At 44.5% G+C, this 27,998-nt stretch overlaps 1 protein-coding gene across 10 annotated transcripts; it reads left to right on the top strand.

The window, feature by feature from the left end:
• The first annotated feature begins 1 nt into the window (after position 1).
• Positions 2 to 27,998, top strand: PFKFB2 (6-phosphofructo-2-kinase/fructose-2,6-biphosphatase 2). Of its 10 annotated transcripts, none has more exons than XM_073011546.1 (16): positions 2 to 165; positions 1,666 to 1,767; positions 8,920 to 9,045; positions 9,587 to 9,683; positions 10,108 to 10,174; positions 10,309 to 10,383; positions 10,734 to 10,790; positions 11,994 to 12,118; positions 14,429 to 14,636; positions 15,081 to 15,227; positions 16,444 to 16,548; positions 17,296 to 17,425; positions 18,202 to 18,264; positions 18,528 to 18,592; positions 25,684 to 25,798; positions 25,960 to 27,998. In XM_073011546.1, the coding sequence occupies exons 2-16, from the start codon at positions 1,683 to 1,685 to the stop codon at positions 26,247 to 26,249; spliced, it is 1,755 nt and encodes a 584-aa protein (XP_072867647.1). In that variant the 5' UTR covers positions 2 to 165; positions 1,666 to 1,682; the 3' UTR covers positions 26,250 to 27,998. The 10 variants fall into 10 exon arrangements, with proteins under 10 accessions (XP_072867647.1, XP_007986835.1, XP_037841553.1 ...); XM_007988644.3 differs by lacking the exon at positions 2 to 165 and adding an exon at positions 213 to 324; XM_037985625.2 differs by lacking the exons at positions 2 to 165; positions 25,684 to 25,798 and adding exons at positions 213 to 324; positions 25,314 to 25,397.

Genomic DNA, 27,998 nt, shown 5'->3' with positions numbered 1-27,998 from the left:
ACCAAGCAACAATGACACCAGGCTCCGCGGCACCGGGAAACTCGGGTGCTTGTGATCTCTCTGGTTCCCACTTAAACCAGCCTTCCCGAGCCCGCGTAGGCGACTGCGACCCGGCCCCGCCCCCTGGGCCCTGCAGGCGCCCGATTGGTGGATGATTCTCTCCAGGTGAGGACCTACGCGAGAGGGGGCGGGGCCAGACGGGCTCACTTGATTTGCCGGCTACTGTAGCGCCGGCCCCGGCCACAAGCTGTCGGCTCGGTTCGGTAGTGTTACAGGGGAGGCGCCGGGGACAAGGCAGGGAGGGATCTTAGGAGAGATCGTAGGGTGAGCCACAGTTGCGCAGCGCCGGGTGGGGTCTAGCGGGGCGGGATGCCGGGGCTGCGTGCCCCCGGATGAAGTGCGGGGCGAGGTACTGGTCGCCCGGCATGGCAGGGAGCGCGGACGTTCTGGGACCGGGAGCCAGATCCGGTGTTTGGGTTGGAGGATTTGTGTGGTCAGTGAAGGAATCGTGTAAGGCTCTTGAAGGCGCAGGACCTTCCGTCCTCACCAGCCCCCTGTTGTCTGAATTGGGGGCATGAGCTCAGGACTTTCCCACTCCAGTTCGAATCAGGGCTTACCCCTCTTCCCGAGGTGACCTTGGGGAAGTCATTTACCACCTCAGCTCTCCGGTGTTCTTTAGACTGAGTCCTGGAGGTAACTAGGGAGAGGGTGCGGAACAGGGCTTGAGAATGCACCAGAGGAGAAATGAGTGACGTGCTAGCTAGGGCTGTCTTGAGGTCCAGTTACTGTTTTTCCTTCAGGGAATATATTCGAGATTTTCCCACGTCCCTCACTTTTTTCTTTTCTTTCTTTTTCATTTTTCCTTTTTTTTTTTTTTTTTTTTTTTTTGACGGAGTCTCGCTCTGTCGCTAGGCTGGAGTGCAGTGGCGCGACCTTGGCTAACTGCAACTTCCGCCTCCCGGGTTCAAGCGATTCTTCTGCCTCAGCCTCCTGAGTAGCTGGGACTACAGGCGCGCACCACCACGCCCAGCTAATTTTTGTATTTTTAGTAGAAACGGGGTTTTACCATGTTGACCAGGATGGTCTCTATCTCTTGACCTCGTGATCCGCCCGCCTCAGCCTCCGAAAGTATTGGGATTACGGGAGTGAGCCACCGTGCCCGGCCCCACATTTTTCGAAACAGCCCTACCATTAGATTGGAGTTACTTTCTTGGTAATGAACTTGGTCTATTCATAACCCACCCCACCCCAACTGCTGGCACTACTCTGCCCAGATTCTTAAAACTAGAATCTGAGGTCATGAAACCTTGAGCAGGCCACTTAATCCGATGAATCTCAAAATTTCAATCTGTAAAAGGAGGAGAAGAAATAATGGTAGCAAAATCTGTCTAATTACAAGATTATTGGAAGGACTGAAGAAGATAACGTTTGTAAATGTAGACTCGTAAGTCAGCAGATAAATGTAAGGTTCTAGCACAACTCTTTTTATAGGTGAGGAAACAGGGCTAGAGAAGTAGCTGCTAATTGGGAGAAACAAGACTGAACTTGACTCTTGGCCCAGGGTGCTTTTACTTATACTACACGGATCCAATGCACTGAGTTTTCTTTTAAGTTATGTCTTCCTTCTTCCCTTTCCCTTTTTTACATTCTACTTCTCTCTTTCAGACATCTGAAGAGCTGCCATGTCTGGGGCATCTGTCTCAGAACAGAACAACAACAGCTATGAAACTAAAACCCCAAATCTTCGAATGTCAGAGAAGAAATGTTGTGAGTTCTGGCAGAGAGGAGGGACTGCTCTCTCTCAGCATTTTATCTTGGGAATATAGTTATAATCCTAGACTCTACTGCTTGGTGGGAGCGATAAAGAATTCTTTGACATGGAAATTTAATACAAAGTCTCCAGGGTGGAATGTCCTGTCTAAAACAAGTAGACTTAGCGAAATGTCTGTTCTTGGGGCTAGACTACTGGTGTAGTCCAGCAGTTTCTTACTGCTTTCTTTAACTGAATCTCTGTCTCCTGGGACATTTGCACACTGGCTTGCTGATGGAAGTTAGAACAAACATTATTGTACACACAATGAGTAAGACACAGTTGCAGGTGCAGGAATTACTTAGAGCTGGTAATGTTACCAGCTTTATCTGTTGGGCTAAATTTTGGGAGAGTGCTGCTCATTGTAGAAATTACAGATGGGAGCCAGTGCTGTTTGGCTTCATTCTTTCAGGCCTCAGGGGAATGAGCCCTGACACTTGGCTTCTCACAGTGTCTTGGGCATCTTACTTTCTCACAGGTTTAGGCTTTGTACTTTGTAAACTATTTTCCCTGTAGGTTCATTTTTTTTGAGGACAGCTTTCACCTGAGCATTTCCATGCTTGTCTTTTAGATAGAGACAGTAGGAGGGTTTTCGAGGAGATGAAGCATCATTTCCTGTCCCCATGCATCTGTATTTCTAAGCGTCATTAGAGGCTGCATAGCTCCCCAAAAAGTCTGGGACTCTGTTCCCCATATATTTTGGGGAACTTCAAGGAATGCTAACTCTTGCCTCTGCTTCTGGATGGCACCTTTCCTGTGGAATCCTGTCAGTCAGTTCTTCTCACATCAGTGGAGATATATATATATATCCAATTAGTCAAGTCAGTTATATATATGTCAACAGGTGGAAACAGTCGACCAGCATGAGACCAGGAATCATCTCATGTTCAAAGCTTTTCCCAGAGCCTCGACCTTGATGTCATGCCCTTGTCACTTTTATGATTGACAACGATAATCTCTCTTCACCTAGCACCCATGGAGCCTGCTGGACAGAAGCAGCTGGCTGGACATGATACTGGGGTTGGCAGAGTTAGGGTCTACAATTAGGGTCTCTTTTCTCTGCCAGGTCAAGAAGCCAGGTGCTAAGGGCAGAATACCCCATGAGAAATAACTAGTATAGCATGATGTTTGAGTGTAGCCTCTGGAGTCAGACTGCCTGAGTTTGAATCCTGGGTTTATGACTTCTTAGCTCTTAAACAAGTTGCTTATCCTCTCCATGCCTCAGTTTACTCCTTTTAAAAGTGGAGATACTGACAGTATCTCCCCCAAGAGTGATGTGAGGATTAAATGACTAAATGTAGGAAGGCACTCAGAAGAGTGTTGAGCATATAGCCAATGTGTGCTATTTTTCACAGGTGACTCAATCTGCCTGTTGTATTTATTCCTGAAATGTTTATATTGAATCATACTCAAATGCTGTATTGGAAGCTCACTATTTAAAAGAGACCAGTGAAGAATTAGTTTTTCAGTAAAAAATGTTTTCTTCTTTTGTTTGACAATACTGTAACCCAGATTTGGGGATCTGGGATGCACCCCTTACAGGGAGGTACACTCGTGTTACTAGGGTGCTTGATCCAAAAGCTGGGGGTCAGAGTCGATAATTGTGTCAGTCCTTCTAATTTGCTTTTTTCTACATGGTAGGAATCTGTTCTACCTGCTTTCCTAACTCTACTAGTTCATCTGCCTTGAGGGCTTTCAATTAGTCAAGGAAGCAGTAATCCCTGGTTTCTTTCCTGTCTTCTAGACTCTAATTCCTGCTCTGGGCTCTGATCTCTTTTTGCAAGCTCTAGTTTCTCTAAACGCCTTTTTCTTCTCTAAGAAGAAGAAGGTTTCCTAAAGCCACTGTGATTTATTTATCTCATTCTCTCCTCACGTCACAGTTGGGCTGTGAGACTGTTGCAGACATAGTCAAAGGAGAAAATAAAGTTATGAGTATATGTGTTAACTTACTTCCTTTTCCTCTGCTATGGAGCTGTACTTTGGAGCTGGTTCCCCTGGCTGCTTAGTGTTCACATCAGTAGCTGCTTTATTAATAGCTTAACCGTTGTCCCCTTGCTGCTCATTACACCTGTGTTGGCTAATTTTGACTCCGGGAAGTGACTGGGCTTGAGGATTTCAGGGCTGAAGAATGACTTTAGGGAGCCAAAACCTCCGAAGGAGCATTGCTGGGACTTCAACTGCTCTTGGGATGGGGTGAAGAGGGGCTACTGGCCGAGGTGCCTTTAAGGTGCTCAGAGGACTGGTTTCAGGGCTTATGAAAGCAGAAATGGAAGGCCTGGCGCAGTGACTCATACCTGTAATCCCAGCACTTTGGGAGGCCTAGGCGGGCGGATCATGAGGTCAGGAGATCAAGACCATCCTGGCTAACATGGTGAAACCCCATCTCTACTAAATATATATATATATATATAAATTAGCTGGGCATGGTGGTGGGCGCCTGTAGTCCCAGCTACTCAGGAGGCTGAGGCAGGAGAATGGCGTGAACCTGGGAGGAGGAACTTGCAGTGAACCGAGATCACACCACTGCATTCCAGCCTGGGAAACAGAGTGAGACTCTGTCTCAGAAAAAAATAAATCAATAAATAAATTTTAAAAAGCAGAAATGGAGAAATCTACATGCTTTTTTTTCTTTAATTTTTTTTTTTTTTGAGTAGTTCTGGAACAGACAAGTTCTTCCATGTACCTTTTCCTAAATACAAAAGCAACGTATGTTCATAAATTCAAATAACAGAAAGGATTTAGAAAGTGAAAAGTAAAAAACTCCTGTCTCTTCCAAGTTTGTTTCTTTTAGACATCTTATTCTGTATATCCTATTAATAAAGGTAGTTTCATATTGTTCATTTTTTTTTAAACAAGTTACTGTCTTGTGGACATCCTTTTAACGTTGATAAATCCAGATTTACCTCATTCTGCATTGTATGGATATGCCAGCTTTCCACGGATAGGCATTTAAATTGTTTCCAGTTTTTCATCATCACAAAGAGTGCTGCAGTGACCATTCTTACACGTACACCTTTGCACATTTGTGCCAGCAACTTTTCCTACAGAAATGATAGAAAAGATAGACACATTGGAAGTGTTCATCAGTATTACTAATTTGCTTTCCTGAAAAGTTCTATATTGTAAGCTGTTTTCAGTATTTCACGATATTTGATGGAAATTGGGCAGCATCAGCTATAGCCATAGTGGTTAACTGAAACATCAGCTTTCTTAGTGTTTGACCATAGTTATATGAACTTGGTTATTTCATGCCTGTCAACCAGCAGGAGATAATCAGCAGTTCTGACTTCTGATGAATAAAGATAAAATATCACTAATGAAACATGCTTTATGGGCAGCATATTTCTAAATATTAGGCCTCTTTAGAGCCAATAAAAGAAGACGACCTGGGTCCTGAAAAGGCTGGGAACCATTGCTCTCCTAGACCATCCTTCAGGATTAGAATGGAGAGCAAGTTGTGTTTACCATGAAGGTACCTTTGTCAAGTGCTGACATGAGGCACAGGAGCTGGCAGCTGGGACTGAATGGGCAGTCATGAGATCAGGAGACCGGTCAGAGCCCTGACCTTGACTGTCTATTGTGGGACCATGGGCAAAGCTCTTAATTTCTCCAGGCTTGAGTTTTTCCATTTACATGAGGGAAGTTATCAAGTCCTCATTTTTTTTTTTGTCCACCTTTTTTTTTTTAATTAATTAATTAATTTATTTTGAGACTGGGTTATAGACTGGCTAATCTTTGTATTTTTAGTAGAGACAGGGTTTCACCATGTTGCCAAGGCTGGTCTCAGACTCGTGGGTTCAGGCGATCCACCCACCTTGACCTCCCAAAGTGTGGATTACAGGCATGAGCCACCGCGCCCGCCCACCCTCAAGTCTTCATTTTATCTAAGCAAGTTTATGTGTGGGGAAAAGAAAGAGAGATCAGACTGTTATGTGTCTCTTTCTTTTCTCAGTCTCTCCTCCCATCTGTGGAGAAATGCCCACCTGATGAGAAACGCCCATAGGTATGGAGGGGCAGGCCACCCCTTCATTATGAAAGGAAAATGAGTTTAAGTTTGAGAAAAGGAGTTAAACCTGGCTTAAAGAAGGTGGAAGAGAATTTCAGGATGAAACAGTTTTCCCTTGGGTATCAAGAGATGGGTTACATTGTCTCTGAAATTAATCAGGTGGTAGTAGCAGGTGGTTTTGTGTTTTTAACAGGCAGGACAGAATGTTCCTACTATTGCCAGTGTGGTAATTTGAGATAGGAAGTGTGGTTTAGTTTTGTACTCCAGAAAATGAGAAGCCCTGGTTGTAGCAGGTGTGTATAAATGTGTTCTGGACAGAGGCGAGAGGTGCGTTGCTGGAGGGCTCTTGGGAGGTCCCAGGTGGATATGGTTTTTTTTGTTGTTGTTGTTGTTCGCATTCTTTGTCCACATGGGTAAACAGAGAGCAGCTGGTTCCCTGGTTGCCTTCAGAGCAGCTCCTAAGTATCAGTTCATTTTAAGCTTTGGGAGGGTAATAGGACCTTTGGGGGATGTGCCTAATGGGCTGGAAGGTACGGACAAAGCAGGCCTAGAAGTGCAGGTAATGAGCCAAATCATGGGAGATTGAGAGCAGGCGTTGAGCTGAGCTGGTGAAAGTGAAGACTCAGGGGATTTTACTACTTAAACCTGAGACAGCTGATCCCATGCAGAGGCTATCTGCCTGTTAGGGGCCAGTGATTAGGGATTAATGCCAGCTGAGGCTTCAGGGTACAGTTTGCCTGCCTTTGAGCTCCCTATTTGAACAGAGATGAAAATCACTTACGTTGCTCCTTTACCTCCCTTGGAGGGGCTCCTGCTGAGACTCAGGAATTTTCCGTGTGTACAGTGGGTAAAGGACTAAAAGCCAAGCCCTCTGACCCCAGGTCTGGGCCTCCACTTCTCCCTCCTCAGCACTAGGGTCACTCTGAGTACTTCTTGCCAAACACCCTTAGGAAACTCTTTTCCTTCCGAGGTTGGTTCTCTACCGGGGCCCCTCCTCCCACTTCTCCACTGAGATCTTTCTACATTTATTTCTCAAAAAATGAAAGTTGTGTTTCCCATCCAGTACCTCCATTTTACAGAACTGTTTCTTAATCTTACAAGGTCCCTTAGTACTAGGCAGAGGGGCAGCCGCAACTTGCAGGGCACCTTCTGGGAAGCAGTGGTGGGAAGTGGGAGGTGAAGGTGTTTCTTCCTTTTCCCCCCATCCTGTGCAGGGCCTTCCCTCATTGGAGCTGGCAGAGCCTGAGCTGTCCCAGATGACCTCAGTGTGGTTTTTGGCCCCGGGACAGTGGCCGGCAGCAGTGCAGGCCCTTCTCCCGCCTCTCCTCTGCAGCAAGATGGGCCAGGAGGAGCCAGCCCCTGTGAGCAAAGTGATGAGGAACCTCTTTTTATGGAGAAAAGCTGCAAGGAAGCACAAGATCTGTGTTCTAGTGCCAGCTATACCCTTGATTCATTATGTGTCCCTAGACAAGTCACCTGTCCCCTGAACATCTAGTTTGCCCTGCCTGTCCAGTGAGACTTATCGCTGCAAATAAGCATTCCTGAAGTAAGTTAATTTACTAAGGAGGGGTAGACTGAGGACTGCTAATGCTTCTCAATTGTCTTGCTTTTACATGGGCCATGGTGGCAGATTGGCCCTGATGCCCTATGTGGGCTGGCTCTACCCTGAAGCTTCCTGAGGTCTATTCAGAATGTTTATCAAGTAGGTTTTGCCAACTCAATCTCACTATGGTTTAGAAATTCTGGCTTAAAGAGGAGCTCATGGCCTGAGTGAAAAGGCCAAAACAGCTTGAGGCAAGGCTTTTTGCAGTGGGCAAGCTAATTCTTGCCCATGGTTCTGAAGGGATGAGTGGGATCCTGGAGACAGAAACTCTGTTGGACCTATTAAAGGAGCCAGCTCAGTTCTGCACTGGTAGAATCTGTAAGCATTAGACCTTCCTTCACAGCTATATCATTTTTATATTTCTAGGCATTCTTACGTTAAGGATGATGTCATTATTACTTTTCTTTCTTTCTTTTGTTGAGACAAAGTTTTGCTCTGTTGCCCAGGCTGGAGTGCAGTGACATGATCATGGCTCACTGCAACCTTGAACTCCTGAGCTCAAGCAATCCTCCTGAGTAGCTGGAACTATAGGTGTACACTCCCACATCTGGCTAAGTGATATATATATATTTATATATACACAAAAAAATATATTTATATACAAATAATATATTAATATATAAATATAATATATAACGTATTAATATATTTTAATATAAATATATAATATAATATATTTTATATAATATATAAAATATATTTATATATTATATAATATATAATTATATATATTTACTTATATATTTCTATTTTAAGAGTCAAGGGTGTCTCTATGTTGCCCAGGCTTATCTTGAACTCCTGGCCTCAAGTGATCCTCCCACCTCAGCCTCCCAAATAGATGGCATTACAGGCATGAGCTGTCATGTCTGGCTCCAGCATGGTTATTTTCTTTCTTATCCTTGCCCCTTTTTTTCCTCTTTCTACCTTGGGTACTTCAGTGAAGACCTCAGACATGTGGGAAAGACGTGTCTTGGTTTGGGCATTTTCTGGAAGCCTGCATAACCCTTTAACTCTATTTCAGGAGGCCTGCCTGATATCGCCTTATTTGTCTTCCCAGACTTGCTGAACCTTTGCTCCACAGGTTTATGAAGATAAAATGAGATTATGACTATGAAGTTCGTAGCTCAGTGTATAAACCTTACTAGGCCCCAGTGGGGCGTGGTGGCTCATGCCTGTAATCCTGGCACTTTGGGAGGCTAAGGTGGGTGGATCACGAGGTCAAGAAATTGAGACCATCCTGGCCAACATGATGAAACCCCGTCTCTACTGAAAATACAAAAATTAGCTGGGCGTGGTGGCAGGTGCCCGTAGTCCAAGGTATTCAGGAGGCTGAGGGGGGAGAATCTCTTGACCTGGGAGGCAGAGGTTGCAGTGAGCTGAGATCACGCCGCTGTACTCCAGCCTGGCGACAGAGCAAGACTCCGTCTCAAAAAAACAAACACCAGAAAATCTTACTAGGACCCTAGTCATTTCGTTTTATGTTGTTTCATTTCCTTCTAGCATGGGCCTCCTACATGACCAACTCCCCGACTCTCATCGTTATGATTGGTTTGCCAGCCCGGGGTAAAACCTACGTGTCTAAGAAACTAACACGCTACCTCAACTGGATTGGAGTGCCCACCAAAGGTAAGTGTGGCTCATTCCCTAGGAAAGGAAATTATTAGTTCCTGGGCCTCACAGGTCTCCGGGGGACTTATTCTTCCTGGCATCAATGCTATAGGGTGCTTCTGGCAGAAACAGCAGTTGCTTTCTGGTTTACTGGAGTTATTCTCTATTCCCAGACTTGTCTCCTCCTGGCGTGGGTGGATTGGCCTAGTTTTGAGGGAATGCCTTTGATAGGACTGTTAAGATTTAGATGAGCATAGGGCTGTACATTTTCAGAGGCCTTACGTGGACATCATCTTACATAACCCTAGCAGTGTCTCTGTGAGATAGACAGAGTGGCTGAGGAAATTGAAACCTGAGACAGCTTAAGACTTGTCCAAGGTCTAGAAAGTCAGGACTTGAACCCAACTCTTTTGACTCTTAATCTGATATTATTCCCAACCTACCATGCTGCTGCTTTTTTCATCCCCTTGGCCACTCTGACATTAGATCAAGAAACAGGTCCCGTTTGGTGGGGCCATCATATTGTTTTGCTGCTGAAGGATTTGGGTGTCTTCTGCAGTGTTTAATCTTGGGGTGTATCGGCGTGAAGCAGTCAAGTCCTATAAGTCCTACGACTTCTTTCGCCATGACAATGAGGAGGCCATGAAGATCCGCAAGTGAGTCTTGTTTAAGGCCTGATCTCCAGGTCAGCTTTTTCTTGGCTGTCGTGAGACTTGGTGTGACAGGGTTTGGTTTCATCTCAGTAAATATCTTATGGGGAAGTGAAATGGAAGTTACCTGATGGGCAAGTGACCTTGGGCTTGGGTGGTCAGAAGAACAGGGCTCAGAGCGATACCTGTGTGCTTGTAGGAGAAGTCTAAAGAGGGGTAAGATCTGTGCACTGGGGCAGGGGCAGGAAGGGGTTGTGGGATGGTGTGAAAACCCTCAGTGAGAAAGTGGAAAGATCTAGTTAGAGAAAGGTTTTGAACAGTGGGAAACTAAGTGGGCAGGGATGTGACTCCTGTAGCCACTGGAATGTTTGTGTCTCTGACTATGTTTGAGCTTAGCTCTCCTTGCTGGTTTCATTTGCTCTCATGGCAGACAGTGTGCTCTGGTGGCGCTGGAAGATGTTAAGGCATATCTCACTGAGGAGAATGGTCAGATTGCGGTAAGCTTTATCTACTTCTTCTTTCTGGTCCTCACCCTTGCAGCAGCCTGGCTACCCAGCCCCACCTTGAGTCTGCCCTGGTGGGGTTCCATTTCTCTGTTCCTGCTCATTTACCTTGCGTGCTTTCTTCACAGGTGTTTGATGCCACCAATACAACCCGGGAGAGGAGGGACATGATTTTGAACTTTGCTGAACAGAATTCCTTCAAGGTAGGATCTGACTCCATGCTGGAGGAAAAGGGATAAGTAGAGGTGGGGAGTCAGGCTATGGGCATGGATCTCTGACTGTAATGGGTGAGGACAGGATGGGATATCTGAATCCCTTCCCTCAGAGCATTCCCCCATCCTGGAGTGTTTTCATTCAGGTCCTTTCTCAGACCTTTAGCCTGTATGTTTGAGGCCCAGGGGATGTGGTAAGAGCTATGAGGAGGACTTGAAGGCCACTTTCATGAAGAAAATCCTGGGAGATGTAGTGGCTGGGTGGGGTAGATGAGCATGTGCTATTAATTCACAGCCTGGCATTTTTGACGTGTTCATCACTGCCTTCTCTCCATGGCCAGGTATTCTTTGTGGAATCTGTCTGTGATGATCCTGATGTCATTGCTGCCAATATTCTGGTTGGTGACACCCCTACATATCATCTCCTCTTCACCTTTTGTGCTGTGTGTGTGTGTGTGTGTGTGTGTTTTGTTGGGGAGGGGTGTTTTGGGTAATGAAAGAGAGAAATAGACATGTTTAACATCACAAAGAGATCTTTTCTATCTGCCAGAGCACCATCTGGTACTTCTATACTCTTCTCTTGGGAGAGGAAACTGAGGCTTTAAGGAATCAAGTAAGAATTAGCTGTTGAATTGAAACCAGGGTTTAGGTTGTAGGAGTCTTGGCCCTGTGTTCTGGATATTATCTGGATGCTGAGACCTAGATGTTGGAATAGATCAGCTGGGCACGGTGGCTCGTGCCTGTAGTCTCAGCACTTTGGGAGGCCGAGGCAGGTGGATTGCTTGAGCCTAGGAGGATCACCTTAGCCTGGGATGTTGAGGCCACAGTGAGCCGTGATTTTACAACTGCAGTCCAGTCTTGGGTGACAGAGCGAGAACCTGTCCTGAGAGGTTGAGGCTGCAGTGAGCCATGATTGTGCCACTGCAGTCTAGTCTTGGTAACAGAGTGAGAACCTGTCTCAAAAAAAAAAAAAAAAAAAAAAAAAAAAATAGATCAGACTCTTCATTTCAGGACTTACCTACAGGAAGGTTATCTCCCCAGCAATTGTCCAATATTCTAGTCGGTGTTCTATACATCAGGCTCCTTATGCCCTGTGGGGTCACAGTATACGACCGTCCCCATTGGATGGGTTGTACTCTGCTGGGCTGAGCAGATATCTGTACATGGTCTTATGCAGGTGCTCTCCCAGCCGTAGAAACTTGGGATCATCTGAGGAAGAGGCATCTGGTCCCAAGTCAGGCACTGGGGTCAAGCACTCTATTCTGAGTGGTAATGGAGAAACATTGGAGCCTGTTCTGTTTTCTCAGGAAAGTACATAAAGGGATTGGGGCCCAGGAGCAGCTTTGGCTGCGTGACTGCCTCTGTCCTTCAGCCAAGTGCAGGCACATGACTCCCCAGTTGTCTTAACTTTTTTGGTTGCCAGGGTCACAGGACGGGGCGGGGTGGGGCGGGGGAGGGGGTACTCAGTGAGTGGAGTGCCAGTGTTCCAGAGAAAGGCGACTTTTATGGACTTCTTTTTCTTTTTTTTAGTAGTGGCTGTTTGTAGGAGGGCTGTTAAGGGCAGACCTCTGATGAGGCCTTTACTGTGTCTATGATTTCAGGAGGTTAAGGTGTCGAGCCCTGATTACCCTGAAAGGAACAGAGAGAACGTGATGGAGGACTTCCTGAAGAGAATTGAGTGCTACAAAGTTACCTACCGACCCCTTGACCCAGACAACTATGACAAGTAAGGTTTAAGGCCATGGTTTGAAGGGCCCAAGGCAAAGGTCTCATCTGGGAAAATAACCTTTCTCCCTCAGTTCTCTAATTTCCTTCTGATAACCTACATCTATAGATCTAAATGTGTTAACATCATCCCAGAGAAATAAAGTATGGATTTGTGGCTTGCATCTTGTACATGAAAAACTGAAGCGTTTTGTTTTGTTTTGAGACAGGGTCTCACTCCGTTACCCAGGCTGGAGTGCAGTGGCAAAATCAGGGCCCACTGCAGCTGCTGCCCCCGGGCTCAGGTGATCCTCCCACCTCAGCCTCCTGAGTAGCTGGGACCCCAGGCCTGTGCCACCATGCCTGGCTTTTTTTATTTTTTTATTTTTAGTAAAGATAGAGTTTCCCCATGTTGGCCAGGCTAGTCTTGAACTCCTGAGCTCAAGTGATCCACCTGCCTCGGCCTCCCAAAGTGCCGGGATTACAAGTATGTGTCACTGCGCCTGGCCGGAAGTGTTTTTTATCATCGATTTTTTTCTCTCTGGTCTCTAGAGCATGATTTCCTCAATCTCAGTATTATTTGCACTTTGAACTGGGTAATTCTTTGTTGTAGGAGCTGTCCTGTGCATTGTAGGATGTTTAGGATGTTTAGCGGCTTCCCTGGCCTTTGCCAGTAACACCTCCAAGCTGTGACAACCAAAATGTCTCCAGACATGGCAGATGTTCCCCAGGGGTCACAATCATCTGTGGTTGAGAGCCACTGCTCCATATCTGAACAGGAGTGTTGTAGGATACCCTTCGGAGATGTGTCATCAGTTTTTAAAAAGTTTACTGTATATATATTATATAATATTTTACATATATTAATGCTTGTGTGTATATCATGCATATTATAGCATAACATATACATATGCATATTTTTTATCTCTGTGTGTGTGTGTGTGTGTATATATATATATATAAAAAACATGCAAAGCCCTCAGGAACATGCCTGACTCAGAGAAATGTCTGATCAATGCCAGCTGTCATTACTATGAAAGCATTTGTTGGCAGAATGGCATAGACTATAGATTAACTTGTCATGTATGACGTATATGAGCCATAGCAAAACCAAGTCCATGTTAAAGAAAGATGGTGTACACATGGACACCTGCAAGAATGTGGCCTCATGAAAGAGCATGCATGCATTCAGGGCAGTTAACAGCTCTATTCAGACAATACAGACCTGCAGCCAAGCAAATGGCACATTTAATGTGCATGGCACAGTGAATACAGTGGTCTGTTTAATGTTTTGAGCCTTTCAGTTCCTTCAAGTGGGTTTCCCAGAATCCCCTTAATATGGAGGCTGAAAACCACCTCCTAGATATGGTATAAAAGTATTCTTCATTTGGAACAAAGTCCCACCTAGAAAAACATGCAGAAGATCTACATATACATGTGTGTGTGTGTATGTGTTATCTCTGGTAGTAGGGTGATGCGTGATTTGCATGCTTCCATCATTTTTTCTGATTTTTTGATTTAAAATAAGCACTTATGACTTTTATTTATTTATTTTTTTTGAGATGGAGTCTCTCACTCTTGTTGCCCAGGCTGGAGTGCAGTAGCGTGATCTCAGCTGGGATTACAGGCACCCGCCACCACGCCTGACTAATTTTTGTATTTTTAGTAGAGATGGGGTTTCACCATGTTGGCCAGGCTGGTCTCAAACTCCTGATCTCCTGATCCACCTGCCTTGGCCTCCCAAAGTGCTGGGATTACAGGTATGAGCCACCGTGCCCAGCCACACGTATGACTTTTATAAAGAGAACAATCTCACGTTGGTCTCAAAGCAAGCAAGGTCTGAAACTGTCTTTGAGAGAAGCATGATTAGGTAGATGCAGGGAGTGTATAAACATTGCTGTCTGTGCTTCTGCTGCCTCTTCCCTTCCCCTCATTGCTCGTCATGCCATATTCTGGCCAGGTCTTGACTGCCTCAAATGGGGCCTATTCTTCTCACCAAATTTCGGGCTTAGCAGCAAAATCTTCAGGTCACCTAGTCTAGCTCCTGATGGGAAGCCTGAATTCTGTTTATCATATTTATCTACATCGCGTGTCACAGTACAGGCACCGAGGAAATGGTATGTACTGACTAGAAGTTCAGGAAATTGTACTTCATCTTGGTTTTAAGGAGTAATTAATCTCCTACCATTTGGTTCCATAAACGTGGGTGTGACAGAGGAGGGGAGGAAGAGCAGCTGTGAGCCTTCAAGTCCCTATAGAAATCCTTTTCCCTCTGATTCTTATTCTCAGATTTTCATACCCAGGGAATTTTTTTTTTCCTTTCCTGTCCCAGGGATCTTTCTTTCATCAAGGTGATAAACGTGGGCCAGCGATTTTTAGTCAACAGAGTCCAGGACTACATCCAGAGCAAGATAGTCTACTACCTCATGAATATCCACGTCCAGCCTCGCACCATTTACCTTTGCCGGCATGGAGAAAGCGAGTTCAATCTCTTGGGGAAGATTGGGGGTGACTCTGGCCTCTCCGTGAGGGGAAAGCAGGTGAGTAATTAGTCAGCACACTGGATTTTCTAGGCTTAGAGTTAGGAGGGCACGGCTGAGGTCATCTCTTTTATCTCCTTATTTAAATCCCATTTGAACGGAGGCTGTGATTCCATAGTCAGGCAAGTGCTCAAGGTGTGTTCTTGTTCACTGCGTCTAGCTCTGTATTGAAGTGTAGATAACTTGGAGCCATTTCTGCTGTGATCGTTCAGCCATCAGATATTCACTGGGCACAACTTGTGTACTTAGCAATGTACAGAGTGCTCCAGTTAAAGTTCATTTCCTTTTGGGTTTATATTAACTATGTAGCACCTTATGGTTTTTGACCATGGCTATGCACATTGTCCATTACAGGCCACATTAGCAGGCTTTGTGTACGTGTGTGTTGAGTGTGTGTGTGTGTGTGTTTTCTTTTTACCCTTAATTTTCATTTTGAAACCCCAGTTTGCCCAAGCTCTAAGGAAGTTTCTGGAGGAACAGGAGATAACAGACCTCAAAGTGTGGACAAGCCAGTTGAAGAGGACCATACAGACTGCTGAGTCTCTTGGGGTGCCCTATGAGCAGTGGAAGATTCTGAATGAGATTGATGCTGTGAGTAGGAAGCTCTGAAGGCCCAGAAAAGCCAACAAGAGTCTCATATTCAGGCAGGAACTCTCAGAAGTCACTATTTGGGCATTTTTATCTAGGAAACTAGAACCACCAAGTAAAAACTCTGAGGAAGCTGACTCTATGGCCAGTTCGGGGGCTCAGGGAGGACAATTGCACCCCCAGTCGGGGGTTTCCTGCCTGCTTCAGTACCTGTGCCAATCATGGGACCCAAACCAATTTTTGAGCCAGCCTTTCTGGCACCTGGGGAAAGTGGGGCTAACAAGGACTCATTTTGTTCCTTTGTATATTTGCCTCCTGGGAAAAAGAAATAGCTAACAACCTACTTCTTTACTTTCTGCTTAGATAATTTGGTCAGCTATTCAGAAAAGTTTTTCCCAAAATTTCTCTTGGCTTTCTCTCTTCTTGAGCACAAAAGTGGACATTTCTTTTTCTTTTTACTTTATTTATTTATTTATTTATTTATTTATTTATTTATTTATTTATTTTGTGAGACGGAATCTCGCTCTGTGGCCCAGGCTGGAGTGCAGTGGCGCAATCTTGGCTCACTGCAACCTCTGCCTCCCAGGTTCAAGCAGTTCTCTGCCTCAGCCTCCCTAGTAGCTGGGATTATAGACACCCACCACCACGCCTGGCTAATTTTTGTATTTTTAGTACAAATGGAGTTTCACTGTCTTGGTCAGGCTGGTCTTGAGCTCTTAACCTTGTGATCCACCTGCCTTGGCCTCCCAAAGGGTTGGGATTATAGGTGTGTGCCACCACGCCTGGCCGACATTTCTTTTTCTTTCCTTCCTTCTACCCTTTTATTTTTCCTGCAAAGTCTCCAGTCCCTTCAGTTTCCCTCCTTCTCCGCTTCTTGTTCCTTTTAGCCTCTTGACTTTCTTGACCTGTAAGTTCCCCCCCAAGTAGTAGGAGAACATGGTAGCTTGAGCTGGAGAAGTTGCCTCCTCCCTGCAATGTTCCTCACCTGGTGAGTCACAGACACTCTGCGACACTCTGTGACACTCTGTGACACTCTGCAACACTCTGCGACACTCTGTGACACTCTGGTCACAGGTGGCCGCAATACATGAAAGGATCCAGCACAGTGCCTGGCGCGCACTAAGAAGCTAGCATTCTTCGATGTCATCTTCCTTATTTGGGATGGGGCTGGTGTGGGACAGTCTATCTCCTCAAGCCAGCTTCAAGTGGCTTTTTGCAGGGCGTGTGTGAAGAGATGACCTATGCCGAGATTGAGAAGCGGTACCCAGAAGAGTTTGCACTTCGAGATCAAGAGAAGTATCTGTATCGATATCCTGGTGGGGAGGTAAGACACCCTCATCATGTAAAGTGACTGCCTAGCCCCTTGCTGAAGGTTTAGCTTTAATTTGGGGGAAGGATTGAATGTGATTTGGAAGTTCTAGGCATCATTTATCTTCCTTCCCTTGGGTCATTTTGGTTTCATTTAGCTTAGACAATCGAATGCCTCATTAATTGTTAAGATTCCCACAGATAAGGGTGACAAGGTGTCCTCTGTGTTCAATATATTTTAGAATCAACACAATCATTTTTATTTCTTTTTTTCCTTGTACTTTCAGTCCCACCCCCACATAAGTGGAGTCTCCAAGTAAATATATGGGATAGGAATTATTTCTCTCTTGTCTTGAGTGTTTTAGGCTATTTCCTTGTCTAAGTGGCTTCCATACTCTAGGGATGTGTGAGGCAAAAGTAAATAAAACTGAGTGGCAGAGGTACAGGAAACCCCTAGAAATCTTTTGTTGTCTCAGTGCCTGAATGAATCTGTGGGAAGAAAAAGCACATACACACAGGTTGAACTCACACTTCCTTTTCTTAACTTGTAGTTTTCTTGGTCTAAATATTGCTCTTGAAAGATTTGAGTTTTCTCAAGAGACACCAGGGCTGGGGGCAGTTCGCAGGTGATGTGAACTCACTGAGCTTCCAGGAGGAAAGCCAGCTGAGGAAGAAGTGGCCCTTAGTCTCCAAAGTCCAGCCACTGACTTGGCTGCCAGCTTGCACCTGGGCTCCTGCCAGCCTACCCCATTTCCCTCCACAGTCATACCAGGACCTGGTGCAGCGGCTGGAGCCTGTCATCATGGAGCTGGAACGTCAGGGCAATGTCCTCGTCATCTCCCACCAGGCTGTCATGCGCTGCCTCCTGGCCTACTTCTTGGATAAGGGTGCAGGTGCCTTTGAGGGAGGGGCTGGGAGACACATCCAGGGGGAGAGGGCTGGACTTGGAGTGGCACCAGGATTCCTGGGAAACAGACCTCCCTGTCTCCACTCAAATTAGAGTACTTTCTCCAGACAGCAATGTGGGGCTCCCAGCAGCCACTGAGTCAATGACTTGCTGAGTTCACTCTGCTGCTACAAGAGCTTCCAATGGAGAGTGGCTGCTGCTGGTGCTCCTTGATCCTGCCTGGCTCAAGGGCCAGTGTCACGCTGACACTCCTGGCAGCATCAGGACAGTGGTTGAATATCCCCAGCCTGCCACGCTGCTTACTAGGAGGGTGGTATCTTAGGAGCAGCAGTTGTTTCTGGGTAAGGGAAGTAAGAAGGTGCCGCTGCCTTCTTCCATACTTCCCTTCCCGACCTTCCAGAGCTCCTGGGAAGCCTGCATTGTGGAGGCTGAGCTCAGATCCTGAGCTGCTGGGAAGCTGTTGTGGCCAGGTATTACGGGCCTTTGCTGTACGCAGGTGAACCCCTTCCTTTGGGCTCTCTGGCTGCAATACTTCTTCCTGTTTTGTCTACATGGAAGGATCTAAGATGGCCTTATTTCCTTCCTTAGCCACTCAGAAGGTTGGGTGGCTTTGTGGTCTGGGGTTTAAGGGAGGAGTTGAACAACTCTAAGAGGTGGTCAGAGTAAGGGAAACTCATGAGCTCTGTAGATTGTCTTTTCCACTAACTTGACCTTACTCCATAATACTAAGAGACTTCCCTCACCTGGTCTTTCTGTTTTCAGATGAGCTACCATACTTGAGATGCCCTCTCCATACCATCTTCAAACTTACTCCTGTGGCCTACGGTAACTATGCGCATAGGGGCTGGTGGGAGCTGGGAATTGAGGAAGGTCAGAATTTTCTCTAAGGTTTGTCTAGAGTTCAGCTTCATTATCCCTATACACCAGGGAAGCTCCATCAGTGCCTTCTGTTTTGAAAGGGATGTATGCATGACTGTGTGTATTGTAAAATGCATACATTCCTTTGTGGTATACTTTCCCATAATGAAACTAAGGAATTTTCCATTGAACCTTTTTCCTTAAGTCCTCTCTTTCCTCTGTTTTCTCAGGGTGCAAAGTGGAAACAATTAAACTTAACGTGGAGGCCGTGAACACGCACCGTGACAAGCCAACTGTAAGTATTTTCCCACGATGAACATGCAAGTTTCCCTGCCACCTTGAGTCTTTGAAGCCTTGGCATCAAGAGTCTGGGGTTTCTTTTATGTACAAAAGGGAAACAGATTCAGAACTTACTTCCAACGTAGTTCGCTACGTCTGAAAGTGATGTTGGAATTACTATTTTTTAAAATTAGTACCCCTTTCATGAGTCCTAACCTTGAATGCTGGCTCCTGGAAATTCAATTAAATATGGAAAGTGTTTGGCTGAAGTGAAATGCAAATTACCACCCCGCTCCAACCCCAAGTGTCCCTTTGGAAAGCAGAGTCCAGAGGAGCCTATAAGGTGAGGGTCAAGAGGTGTAGGTTCGTTCCTAAGTCGGTCCCTGGTAATCTGTGTGGTCTTCAGTAAGCCCCTTCCTTTCTTTGGGTCTTTTTCCTACTTTAGAATGTTATGCTCAAGAAGCTTCTCCCTTTTAGCTCCCTGATGCTAGGAGGCCAGACCATGGCCCGTGCCTATGAGGGAGCCTGTGTGCAGAGGAGCAGGAGTGAGGGAAGCTGTTGTGGTTACAAGCACATTATTAACTGTATGAGTGAGCTTTTGGCTTGGCTTTCATTTGTGTGGTGTCCCTCCATTTCCAATCAGAACAACTTCCCCAAGAACCAAACCCCTGTAAGGATGAGAAGGAACAGCTTTACGCCTCTGTCCAGTTCGAATACAATAAGGCGTCCAAGAAATTACAGTGTTGGGAGCCGGCCCCTCAAGCCCCTCAGCCCTCTCCGTGCCCAGGACTTGCAAGAAGGGGCCGACTAGCCGAAGACCCAAGTCAGCATTCCGGTGGTGTAACCGTGTGTTTCCCTCCAGCCCTGGCCTCCTGCCTTTGCCACTAATCACCAAGGAGTCGTTTAACTTCCTCCCTCCACCCCCACCCCTGACACTTCACCATGAATCTTAACACAGAACATGAGGTTACGTGTTTATAGGACAACTTTAGCTGTTCTCCAGTTTGAAACATCTTTCCACCCAGGGGCAAGTTAGCAAATTGAGTCTTTTAGGACAGATTATCAGATGGGATGGTCTGGAGGAGGAGGAAAAAGGCCCCCTGGGGGCTGAGCATGCCCCACACTCTTGGTTCTTCTCTCTGTTCTCTGGTGTCTTACTTCACTAATGTCCTCGTGTTGATGAAGTGTTGGGGGATGGAGGGCGGGTGAGCAGTGCGGGGACAAAAAGTCTATTTTTCCTTCACTTTCGTCTCTTCATTGTGTGTTTTCCTCACAGTCCTTACTTGACTGCTTTTTTCCCCCACTTTCCTGTCCCCTCTGGATTGTCCGGTGTAATGCATGACATTGTGGTGTCTGTCTAGGAAGGAAGGGGTGATTGGCAAGAGACAAGTCTGGCCCAGTTGATGCTTTCCGCAGTGGGTCTAAATGGATCTGGACTGGAGGAGTCTTTCCTTTCCTTTCTCTCTTTCTCTCCAGCTAGCTCCTGCAAGGGCCAGCCTAGGCTACAGAACATCCACAGAATATTCTCGAGCTTGCAAGTGGACATAGGGTGAGAGTTCTTGCCTCCTTTCATGAGAAACAGTCCTAAGTCTTCGATGCCCTGGGGGAATCTGGCTCTGAGCATGTGGGAAATGTCTTGGTTTTTATTTTTAACGTAGTCAGGCCTGGGTCTTTTGAGGTCTGCAGAGTGGGGTTTAGGAGAGTAGGGTGGGCTCTAGCTCTTACAGGACTCTTGGTGAGCAGTCATATCTTTTCTCCCATGGCTCCCAGGTTCTTTGCCAATCACAGCAACTTTTCCTGCCAATCCAGTATCCTCTGGGGCTGTTTAGAAGGGCAGTTAGATTCAGGAGTCACCACTGATGTTTGAATTGCTCAAGGCAAGAGGCAGAGAAGAGTTCACTAAAACTGCTTATTTTTGAATACTTTCAGCACACTCTCCTTTGAAGAAATAAACATCAAAACAAAATAGTTTTTACATGAGCATTTTCTTCCCCCAAATGTGGAAAAGTTTGATGATGAATTTAATCTCTCTCATTGGAGTATTCTTTTGTTCATAAGGAGTAACTATCTTATCTTGATGCCCAGAGAAGTCCTTGGAACCCTGTGGGATGTAGCTCTTAACTGTATTTCTCTATTCATTTCTGTCATTTCATTTTCTTTGTAGGGTTAAACATAAAATCTTCAGGGAAGAAATTCTTAGCCCCTTGATGACCTTGATGGCTTATCCTCTTTCCCAATTTTGCCTGCAAAATGTACAAATATATGTATGTTTTTCTGACAGGCAAGTTTAGGGTTCTTAAGGGATTTTAAAAAGAGATAGATGACTCCCCACCTTAAAGTTATCAGCTTGTCTTTTAGAGGTAACCAGTGGGAAGAAGTTAGCTGTTTACCAAGGGTGTTTTCATTTGGTAATGGAAGACTTTTTGCTGTGGTTCTCATCCAGGAGTTTTCCTTAGAATCTCCTTTAGAATTGTTGAATCATAAACATGTCTGTGTCTACCTTATGCTTAATACTGACTCAGAATCTCTGGGGTCTGGGTCTGGACTTGCATGTATTTAAGTAGCTTCCCGGATGATTCTGATTCATAGCCCGGGTTAAGAACTCCACCTTAGAAAGTTAGGTGGAAAAATACTGGGATAGTAGTTCCTCAGACAAAAGTGTCAGCCTAGGAATTCTGAATTCCTCATCATCCTGAAAGGACAGTTCTTTGGGTTTGATGTTTGAGCAGATCATAATGTTAAATGATAAAACCCCCTGGAAGGCAGGCTGCTGTGTTTGAGGGTTATTCTAGGTTCTAGTCCCATCTTTAACCCTTTACATTGCTGAGTGATGTGGAACAAATCACTGAATTAAATAATTGCCTCTGGATTATAAGCACCCTGGAGAGAGGTACAGACCCTGCAGTATGATAAAGGTTGTCTTCACTGGCAACTGACTCCTGACCCCGAGTCCTTTACTCATGTGTCCCAAGTAGGATACCACAGCCAGCTTCTAAAGGCTGCTTACATAGATTCTTCTCAAAATTGTGTCCAATATGTTAAGTAACCTGCTATTCTTGTTTAGTGGTTATATAACGTGTACTTAGTGTCTTTGTGGAGCTTTGGGCCAGTGCGGGCAGGGATAGGGGAAAGATACATAGAAGTAGAAGAAAAGGTCCTTGCCCAGAGGAAGGTTATTTTAAGAGACAGGACATGTAATTTATAACAAATGGACATTTGCAATATAGCAACACTCAGAGTCTAGAAGTGTTCACCATCACATCGCTTCTCCTGACTTTCCTGTTGTCCTATGGCTATGAGACTACAAGGATTAGGGGATGGGGATGCCCCCACCATCACCAACGTGACAATGAGATATGGTTGGGGAGGCATGTTTGGCACTTTTACAAGATTGCATTGTCTACATTCGCTTGGATGCTGGCATCTGTAGCCCAAATGGGCATTCAACCTTTCTTCTGCTGTGAGGTGAGAGTAATTCAGAGCTAGTGAATGAGACGAGGGAGCACTTTGATCCACAGACTTTGGATTAACACTGTACCTACTCCTAGCAAGAGGGGACTTCTCTAACAAGCTAGCATTGTGTTAACCTGTCATTAACCCCAGCGTTAGAGACAGGTCATGGGATGTTCACTGTGGCTCTCAGCCTGCTGCTATTTCCCCACTCTCCCCCGTGCTAGTTTGCTTCCTCCAGAAGAGGAGCTGAGGTGGTCTTATCCTCAGACAGGACATGAGAAATTGGAATTTGAAAAGCAAGGGCTTCAGCATCCTTTAGTTTCTAAAGCAAGATCCCTTCAGAAAAGTCCAGCAGGAAGAAGCCAGGAGAATGTAGAATGGAAAAGAGCTCTTACTCCAAATTTTAGAGAAGTGTCATCTCTATTTCTCATCTTTTCTCTCCTGGTTTTCTTACTTGAATGCATATTGGTAGTCTGTATACATTACTATGATTATGTCTGTCACAAGTCCTACAAAATAAAAATGGACTTAAAGTACCCTCTGCTGAAGCTATAAGTTTTGTTTTGTGAGAAATAGCTAAAGACATTAGCATTTAATCTACTGGAAGAAGCCAGTTGCTGTGGCTTATACCTGTAATCCCAGATACTTGGGAGGCTGAGGCAGGAGGATCACTTGAGACCATCCTGGGCAAAATAGTGAGACCTCACCTCTAAAAAAATTTTTTTTTTTTAAATTTACTTGTCTAAAGTGGGGAAAGGGAAATTATTCTGTTTTCTTATTCTTGCTTCAAGTCTATGACAGATTTGAAAGAGAATTCTAAAGCAGATTTAGAGAGCCTGCTTCTCTTCTTATCTCCTAATCCCTAAATTGGAATTTAGCTCTTATCTGTATTGTTGTTGTGTTTTGGTAAAGGGATGATTTTACATTGAGTTGTAAAGTAGAATAAGACAAGCTTCTAGAAACTTGCATGGTACTAGGGATCTGCCCTATACCTTTGCCTCTGGTGTTTTGTTGTTGTTGTTATTGTTTGTTTCCGAAGAAGTTGGAGTTAAGGACACAATGTATTTGTACCCCTAGACTGAATGGGTGAGTATTCCATATGAGGATCTGGGTAATCCTCTTTGCAACCCACATTTGGTCTTCAGAGACACTGGCATTTTGAAGAAACATATGATATAGCTGTTTGGAAATAAATTCATCTATGTTACTTTTTTTTTTTTTCTTTTTTTTGTGAGCAGGAGATCTTAATTGACAGAAACTCATTGGTGGTTGGAGTGGCCAATGGGCAAGGGAAAAAGTATCCAGTAATCAGAAGAATTGTATCTGGGTTATGTAATCTTATGCACATTCCATTGTCTTTGCCAAGCCTGTAAGCCACGTTGTGTTCATTGTCAAGAAATTTGACAGATTTACCTAGCTTTTCTAGTATGTATTTTGACTTATTGAAAATATATAACAACTGAGTCAGGTTGCAACACTGGTGGGGTAGAATTGACTTTCCCTGAAGGTGACACAGATATCAGAAGTGTGTCCAGGGATTTAATTTAGACCCATACTGTCCAGGAGACTGTCTCTAGTTGGATCTCTGTGCTGACTGACTTCAGTGTCTGTGTGCTGACTGACAGACTCTGGTAGTGTCTATATGTTGACCAACTGATAGACTAGTAGGATCTGTGTACTGACTGACTCTAGTAGGATCTGTTTGTCACTGACAGACTCTAGTGGTGTCTATGTGTTGACTGACTGACAGACTCTAGTAATGTCTATGTGTTGACTGACTGACAGACTCTAGTAGTGTCCGTGAGCTGACTGATAGACTAGTAAAATCTGGGTGTTGCCTGACTAACGTTATAGGGTCTGTAAGCTCACAGTCTGCCTGCTTTCTGATTGTACCCACTGAAGTGTATGTACATTATGGTAATTCTCTATTAAATGTGTCTAACAAAGAAAGGAATTAAGCACTCCACATGTTTTCTTTATAGGGAAGTTCTGTACACTATGATTTTAAATAGACATTTCTTATACAGTAGTGGCCAAATTCTCATCATTCTGTAAAAGATAAAGGTTATACATCACTTTTATGGTATTTTGTGAACTCAGCTAAGGGAATGCCTGTTTAGAGCCTGGAGTTGTTACCTTTACTTGAAGTCATCTCATCCAGTCCCCTGCTTTAGGGCAGAACTTCAGTTCCGCTGTTCGTTTCTGAAGCTTCTGTGTCCCCAGCTTACCCTGTTCTGGAATGTTGTATTCCATTGGATAGGGCTGCTGTTTTTAGTCAGCCATGCATTTGGCTTTAACACTTAATCTAGTAAGTAAAAATGAGCAGAAAATTTGGCATTTAAAAATTGATTTTAAGGGTTGGCAAAAGTATTATTTCCAGTAAGCCTTTCACTGGGTATCTGTGACCAATGTTTACCTATGCAATGTTTTTGTATCTGAATTGCTCATGTACATTTTATATTATGTTGACGTAACAAGAAGATCAACTTACGCTGGTATGGTGATGCTTTTGCTATGTGGGGCTGAGCATCTCTGGGTTGAATGGGAATGGGTCAGATTGGGAAGCCTAGGAATAGAGTTCTACTGCAGATTTCCTAGGTACTGCTCTATTGAAACTAGGAACATAAGTCTTTAGCAACATTCTGATTTAATTGGGTGACACTGATAACAAAGTATGCCACTCAGATCCATTTAAAGTGTGCATAACTGTATTTGAAATGTGTTTTTGTGTGTGTGTGTGTGTAGAATGGGTAAATAAAATTGTTGAGTAACTTGAACCTATCAGAAGGCTTCTGGGTTTTTTGTTTAGTATTTTCAGTTGTGTTTCCCATCCCTTCCCCACCCCTAAAACTTTGTCTCATGCTGCACAAGGATTCAGACTCAGACAAGCCACGAGAAGTTCTCACTGTAATTGAAGATCATGGTGTATCCATGGCTCTCTTCTGCCACCTTCTGGGGAAGACAGGAAGAACATTATGGAAAGCACATGAACTTCAATAGTTATGTGTACCTGTTGGCACTTATGCAAGAATTAAGAAACAATTACATTTCACTGCACTATGCAGTAATTCCCATTAGCAATATGTAACTCATGTTATGTATTATAAAGAAAACTTTTGGAGATTTTTTAGCATTTAGTGGACTGTTCCTCCTAAAATGTGATTTGCCCATTTCTAAAGAGATTATGGTCACGGGTATAAAACAGCACTTAATTTCTTTTGAGACAGGAAATACAGATGGGATTGTTTTACCATTCTCATGCCTTATTCTTTGTTACCTTAAAGACCAGAAGCTCATTAGAAATGCAGAATCCCAGGCCGCATCCCAGACCTCCTGAGTCAGAATCCTCGTTTTACCAGGACCACCAGGTGATTCATATGCACATTTAACATTTGAGAAGCACCATGCTAGGGGCAAAATTTCCCACAAGGTAAAATGTTAGATGCCAGTTACTGGGAAGAAGTTGATCTGCTCTAATGACTGATTTCAGAATGGACTCGTATAACTACAACAGTAGGGACCCTCCTCAGAAGCCAAGTAGCCCCTGATTACAGTGTCACTTTATTGGCATGGTGTTTTGGCTGACATAGCCTACACGATCTCCTTCTACCAGAAGGATCCTGACTGCTTCTGCTTCATATCTTGGATATGTAGCTTATGGTCCAGGTCCGAAAGGAGTGCCTGGTCCAATATGGTCACGAAGTCAGCTCCTCAGGGAAAGAAACCTATGACTACGCCATTCGAGTTTACCTGACTCCCCAGAGTCAAGGTGTGTGTGTAGGCACGCCAGTGTATTCATGCATGTGTATGGATGTGGGAATGAGGAGGTTGAGGGAGGAGGGAAGGTAGGGGAAAGATTCTGCTCTACTTCTATGTTCGCTGCTTGGTGGTGGTGTAATAGCTTTGTGTCTCTTCCTCTCTGGCTCGTAGGCAGCAGAGACCACGCTGGCTGTGCACAGACGCCCCTCCGCAGCATCCCCCATGTTTCCTTGCTAATGATGTGGATGTTCAGGCCACACCTCTCCAAAGGACTGGGATCTACTGAAAAGCTTGGGATGTCAGCTCCACAGAGGCTAGAACAGGAAGTTAAGTGGGAACTGGACTTTGGGGGCCACCAAAACGAGGCCTGGAGAAACGCCACCACATTTCCTCCCCTCCTGCCTCATGGGAATATCAGTTACACTGAAAAATTTAACTTTCCTGTGCCTCAAAACATTTAGCAACCTGAACCAATGACTTTTTGTCATCTCTTTGCTGGGTTTGGTCCAAGTTGGTCAATCTCATTCTGTATAGGCATTTAACATCCTAGCTGTGACTGTCTGCATCCTTTGCTGGCTCTTTTTTGCCCAAAGTGCAAATGTACTTCTTCAGATGTACTTTTCAAGTGAGAAGGTAAGAACCGGTCTCTGCATCTGTTCCAGGCGAGCAGGCTAGAGTCTAATATACATATGCTAGCAGGTACCATTTGCCACATTGGAAGCAAGAGACACATCAGGTGAATGGAGGGTCTTCTGAGAAATTCAGTCCCTAAAGCATCTCTTCTGCAGTGATAGAAGAACAGTGTCAGTAGCAACCTTTTCATTTAGAGAACTTTTTCTTGTTCCAGGCCCTTCAGGACAGGATCTGACTGCAAGACTCCCCGAAATGGGTACCCATCTTCTAAGTTTCCTTTTGTAGCTACTGTATTTTCAACTTGATGCATGTGCCTCTCATGCATCAAGATGGGGCTGATGTTGTTCTCCCAGGTGGTTGGGAACGTGGGCTAGAGAGAAAAGTAGAGTGCCATGTATATCACATGAGTAAGTCAAGAAAGCTCCTTGAAAATCAGCCCGATCAGGGAATGTTTTGGCTTCAGAACAGGTGGAAGGAGACCTGCCCCTCTGTGGGCTCTGTCACCATGATACAGTCCTTGAGAGAGCTGTGGCTGTGACTTGGAGGGCAGTAGTCTCCTGATACCTGCCTCTTGGCCACTTGTCACTATTGTGGTCACTGGTCTCTCATGTAAAAGTGACGGTGACGGGGTCATGGACCAGCTTTCCCTTACAGACAAATCAGATAACTCTTCCCTAGTGATTGTCAAATGTATGAATGTATCTCTGTAAATGTGATTTTGACATGTCACTGTTCCTGAAGAGCATACGGAATCCCCACCGGATATTATATCTTGCAAGGAAAGTCTATTTTTTTAAAGAATAGTATGTTTTTAGCTTTACTTTTCTTTCTTTTTTTTTCCTTTTCACTCAAATGCTCACTTGCTGGGCAGAAGGGTGAGTAGCAAGAAAAGTAACGAAATGTAGCTTTTCTCAAATGGTTCTTTTATACTGTGGATTATACAGGACTCTGTTACCTAAGATGTGATGAGCTGGGCTGCAGGCGGTTCAGCATCCAGCAACTAGGAGCTTCTTTTCTATGCACAAAGCTGCCTTCAGGAAGGCTTCTTAACCTGTAGCAGATGATTTTCATCTGGCTGCCTACCGCACGCTGTACTGTAATGATTTTGTTGTGATATGGATTTCTCTCTGCGTCAAAAACTGTCTTTTGATGATCAAACAATGTTTATATTTCGTTATTTATTCTATCCATGTAAGGCATTTTTGAGTTTTCATGTCACTGTTTGCATGTATTTAATCAGAATGTAATATAGTTTGTGTTGTCGGGTTTTTTTTTTTTTTTTGGTAGAAATTTAGATAGGTAGACCTTTTAAGTCTAATGTCATATTAGCTTAAGTTGATTTTAATTTTACGGAATGTAGATCTCTGTCTTCTGTAAAAGGAAAATAATGATGTTAAGGGACAGTGGATTTTTTTGAATACTTTGTTTCTCATTGATTTTTATTATAAGTGTAAACCAAGAGATGCATTTCTCTGGAGAAATGTTTATCTCCTGGATTAATAAAATCATGCTAAAAATGCAGCTAATATGTATTGCTTTTGTAATTAGAAAATACAATAAAATTATTTTTAATTAAA

The sequence above is a fragment of the Chlorocebus sabaeus genome, chromosome 25 (assembly GCF_047675955.1).
Source record: "Chlorocebus sabaeus isolate Y175 chromosome 25, mChlSab1.0.hap1, whole genome shotgun sequence".
In the NCBI taxonomy this organism is placed as follows: Eukaryota; Metazoa; Chordata; class Mammalia; order Primates; family Cercopithecidae; genus Chlorocebus; species Chlorocebus sabaeus.
This window is presented reverse-complemented; position numbering and strand designations above follow the sequence as displayed.

Bases quoted from the DNA above. Each gene is read 5' to 3' on its own strand.
- PFKFB2 (XM_073011545.1), top strand. From the start codon at position 393: ATGAAGTGCGGGGCGAGGTACTGGTCGCCCGGCATGGCAGGGAGCGCG. The intron at 10,175-10,308 runs GTAAGCTTTATC...CTTTCTTCACAG, and splicing joins AGGAGAATGGTCAGATTGCG to GTGTTTGATGCCACCAATAC. The intron at 14,637-15,080 runs GTGAGTAATTAG...TTGAAACCCCAG, and splicing joins TCTCCGTGAGGGGAAAGCAG to TTTGCCCAAGCTCTAAGGAA.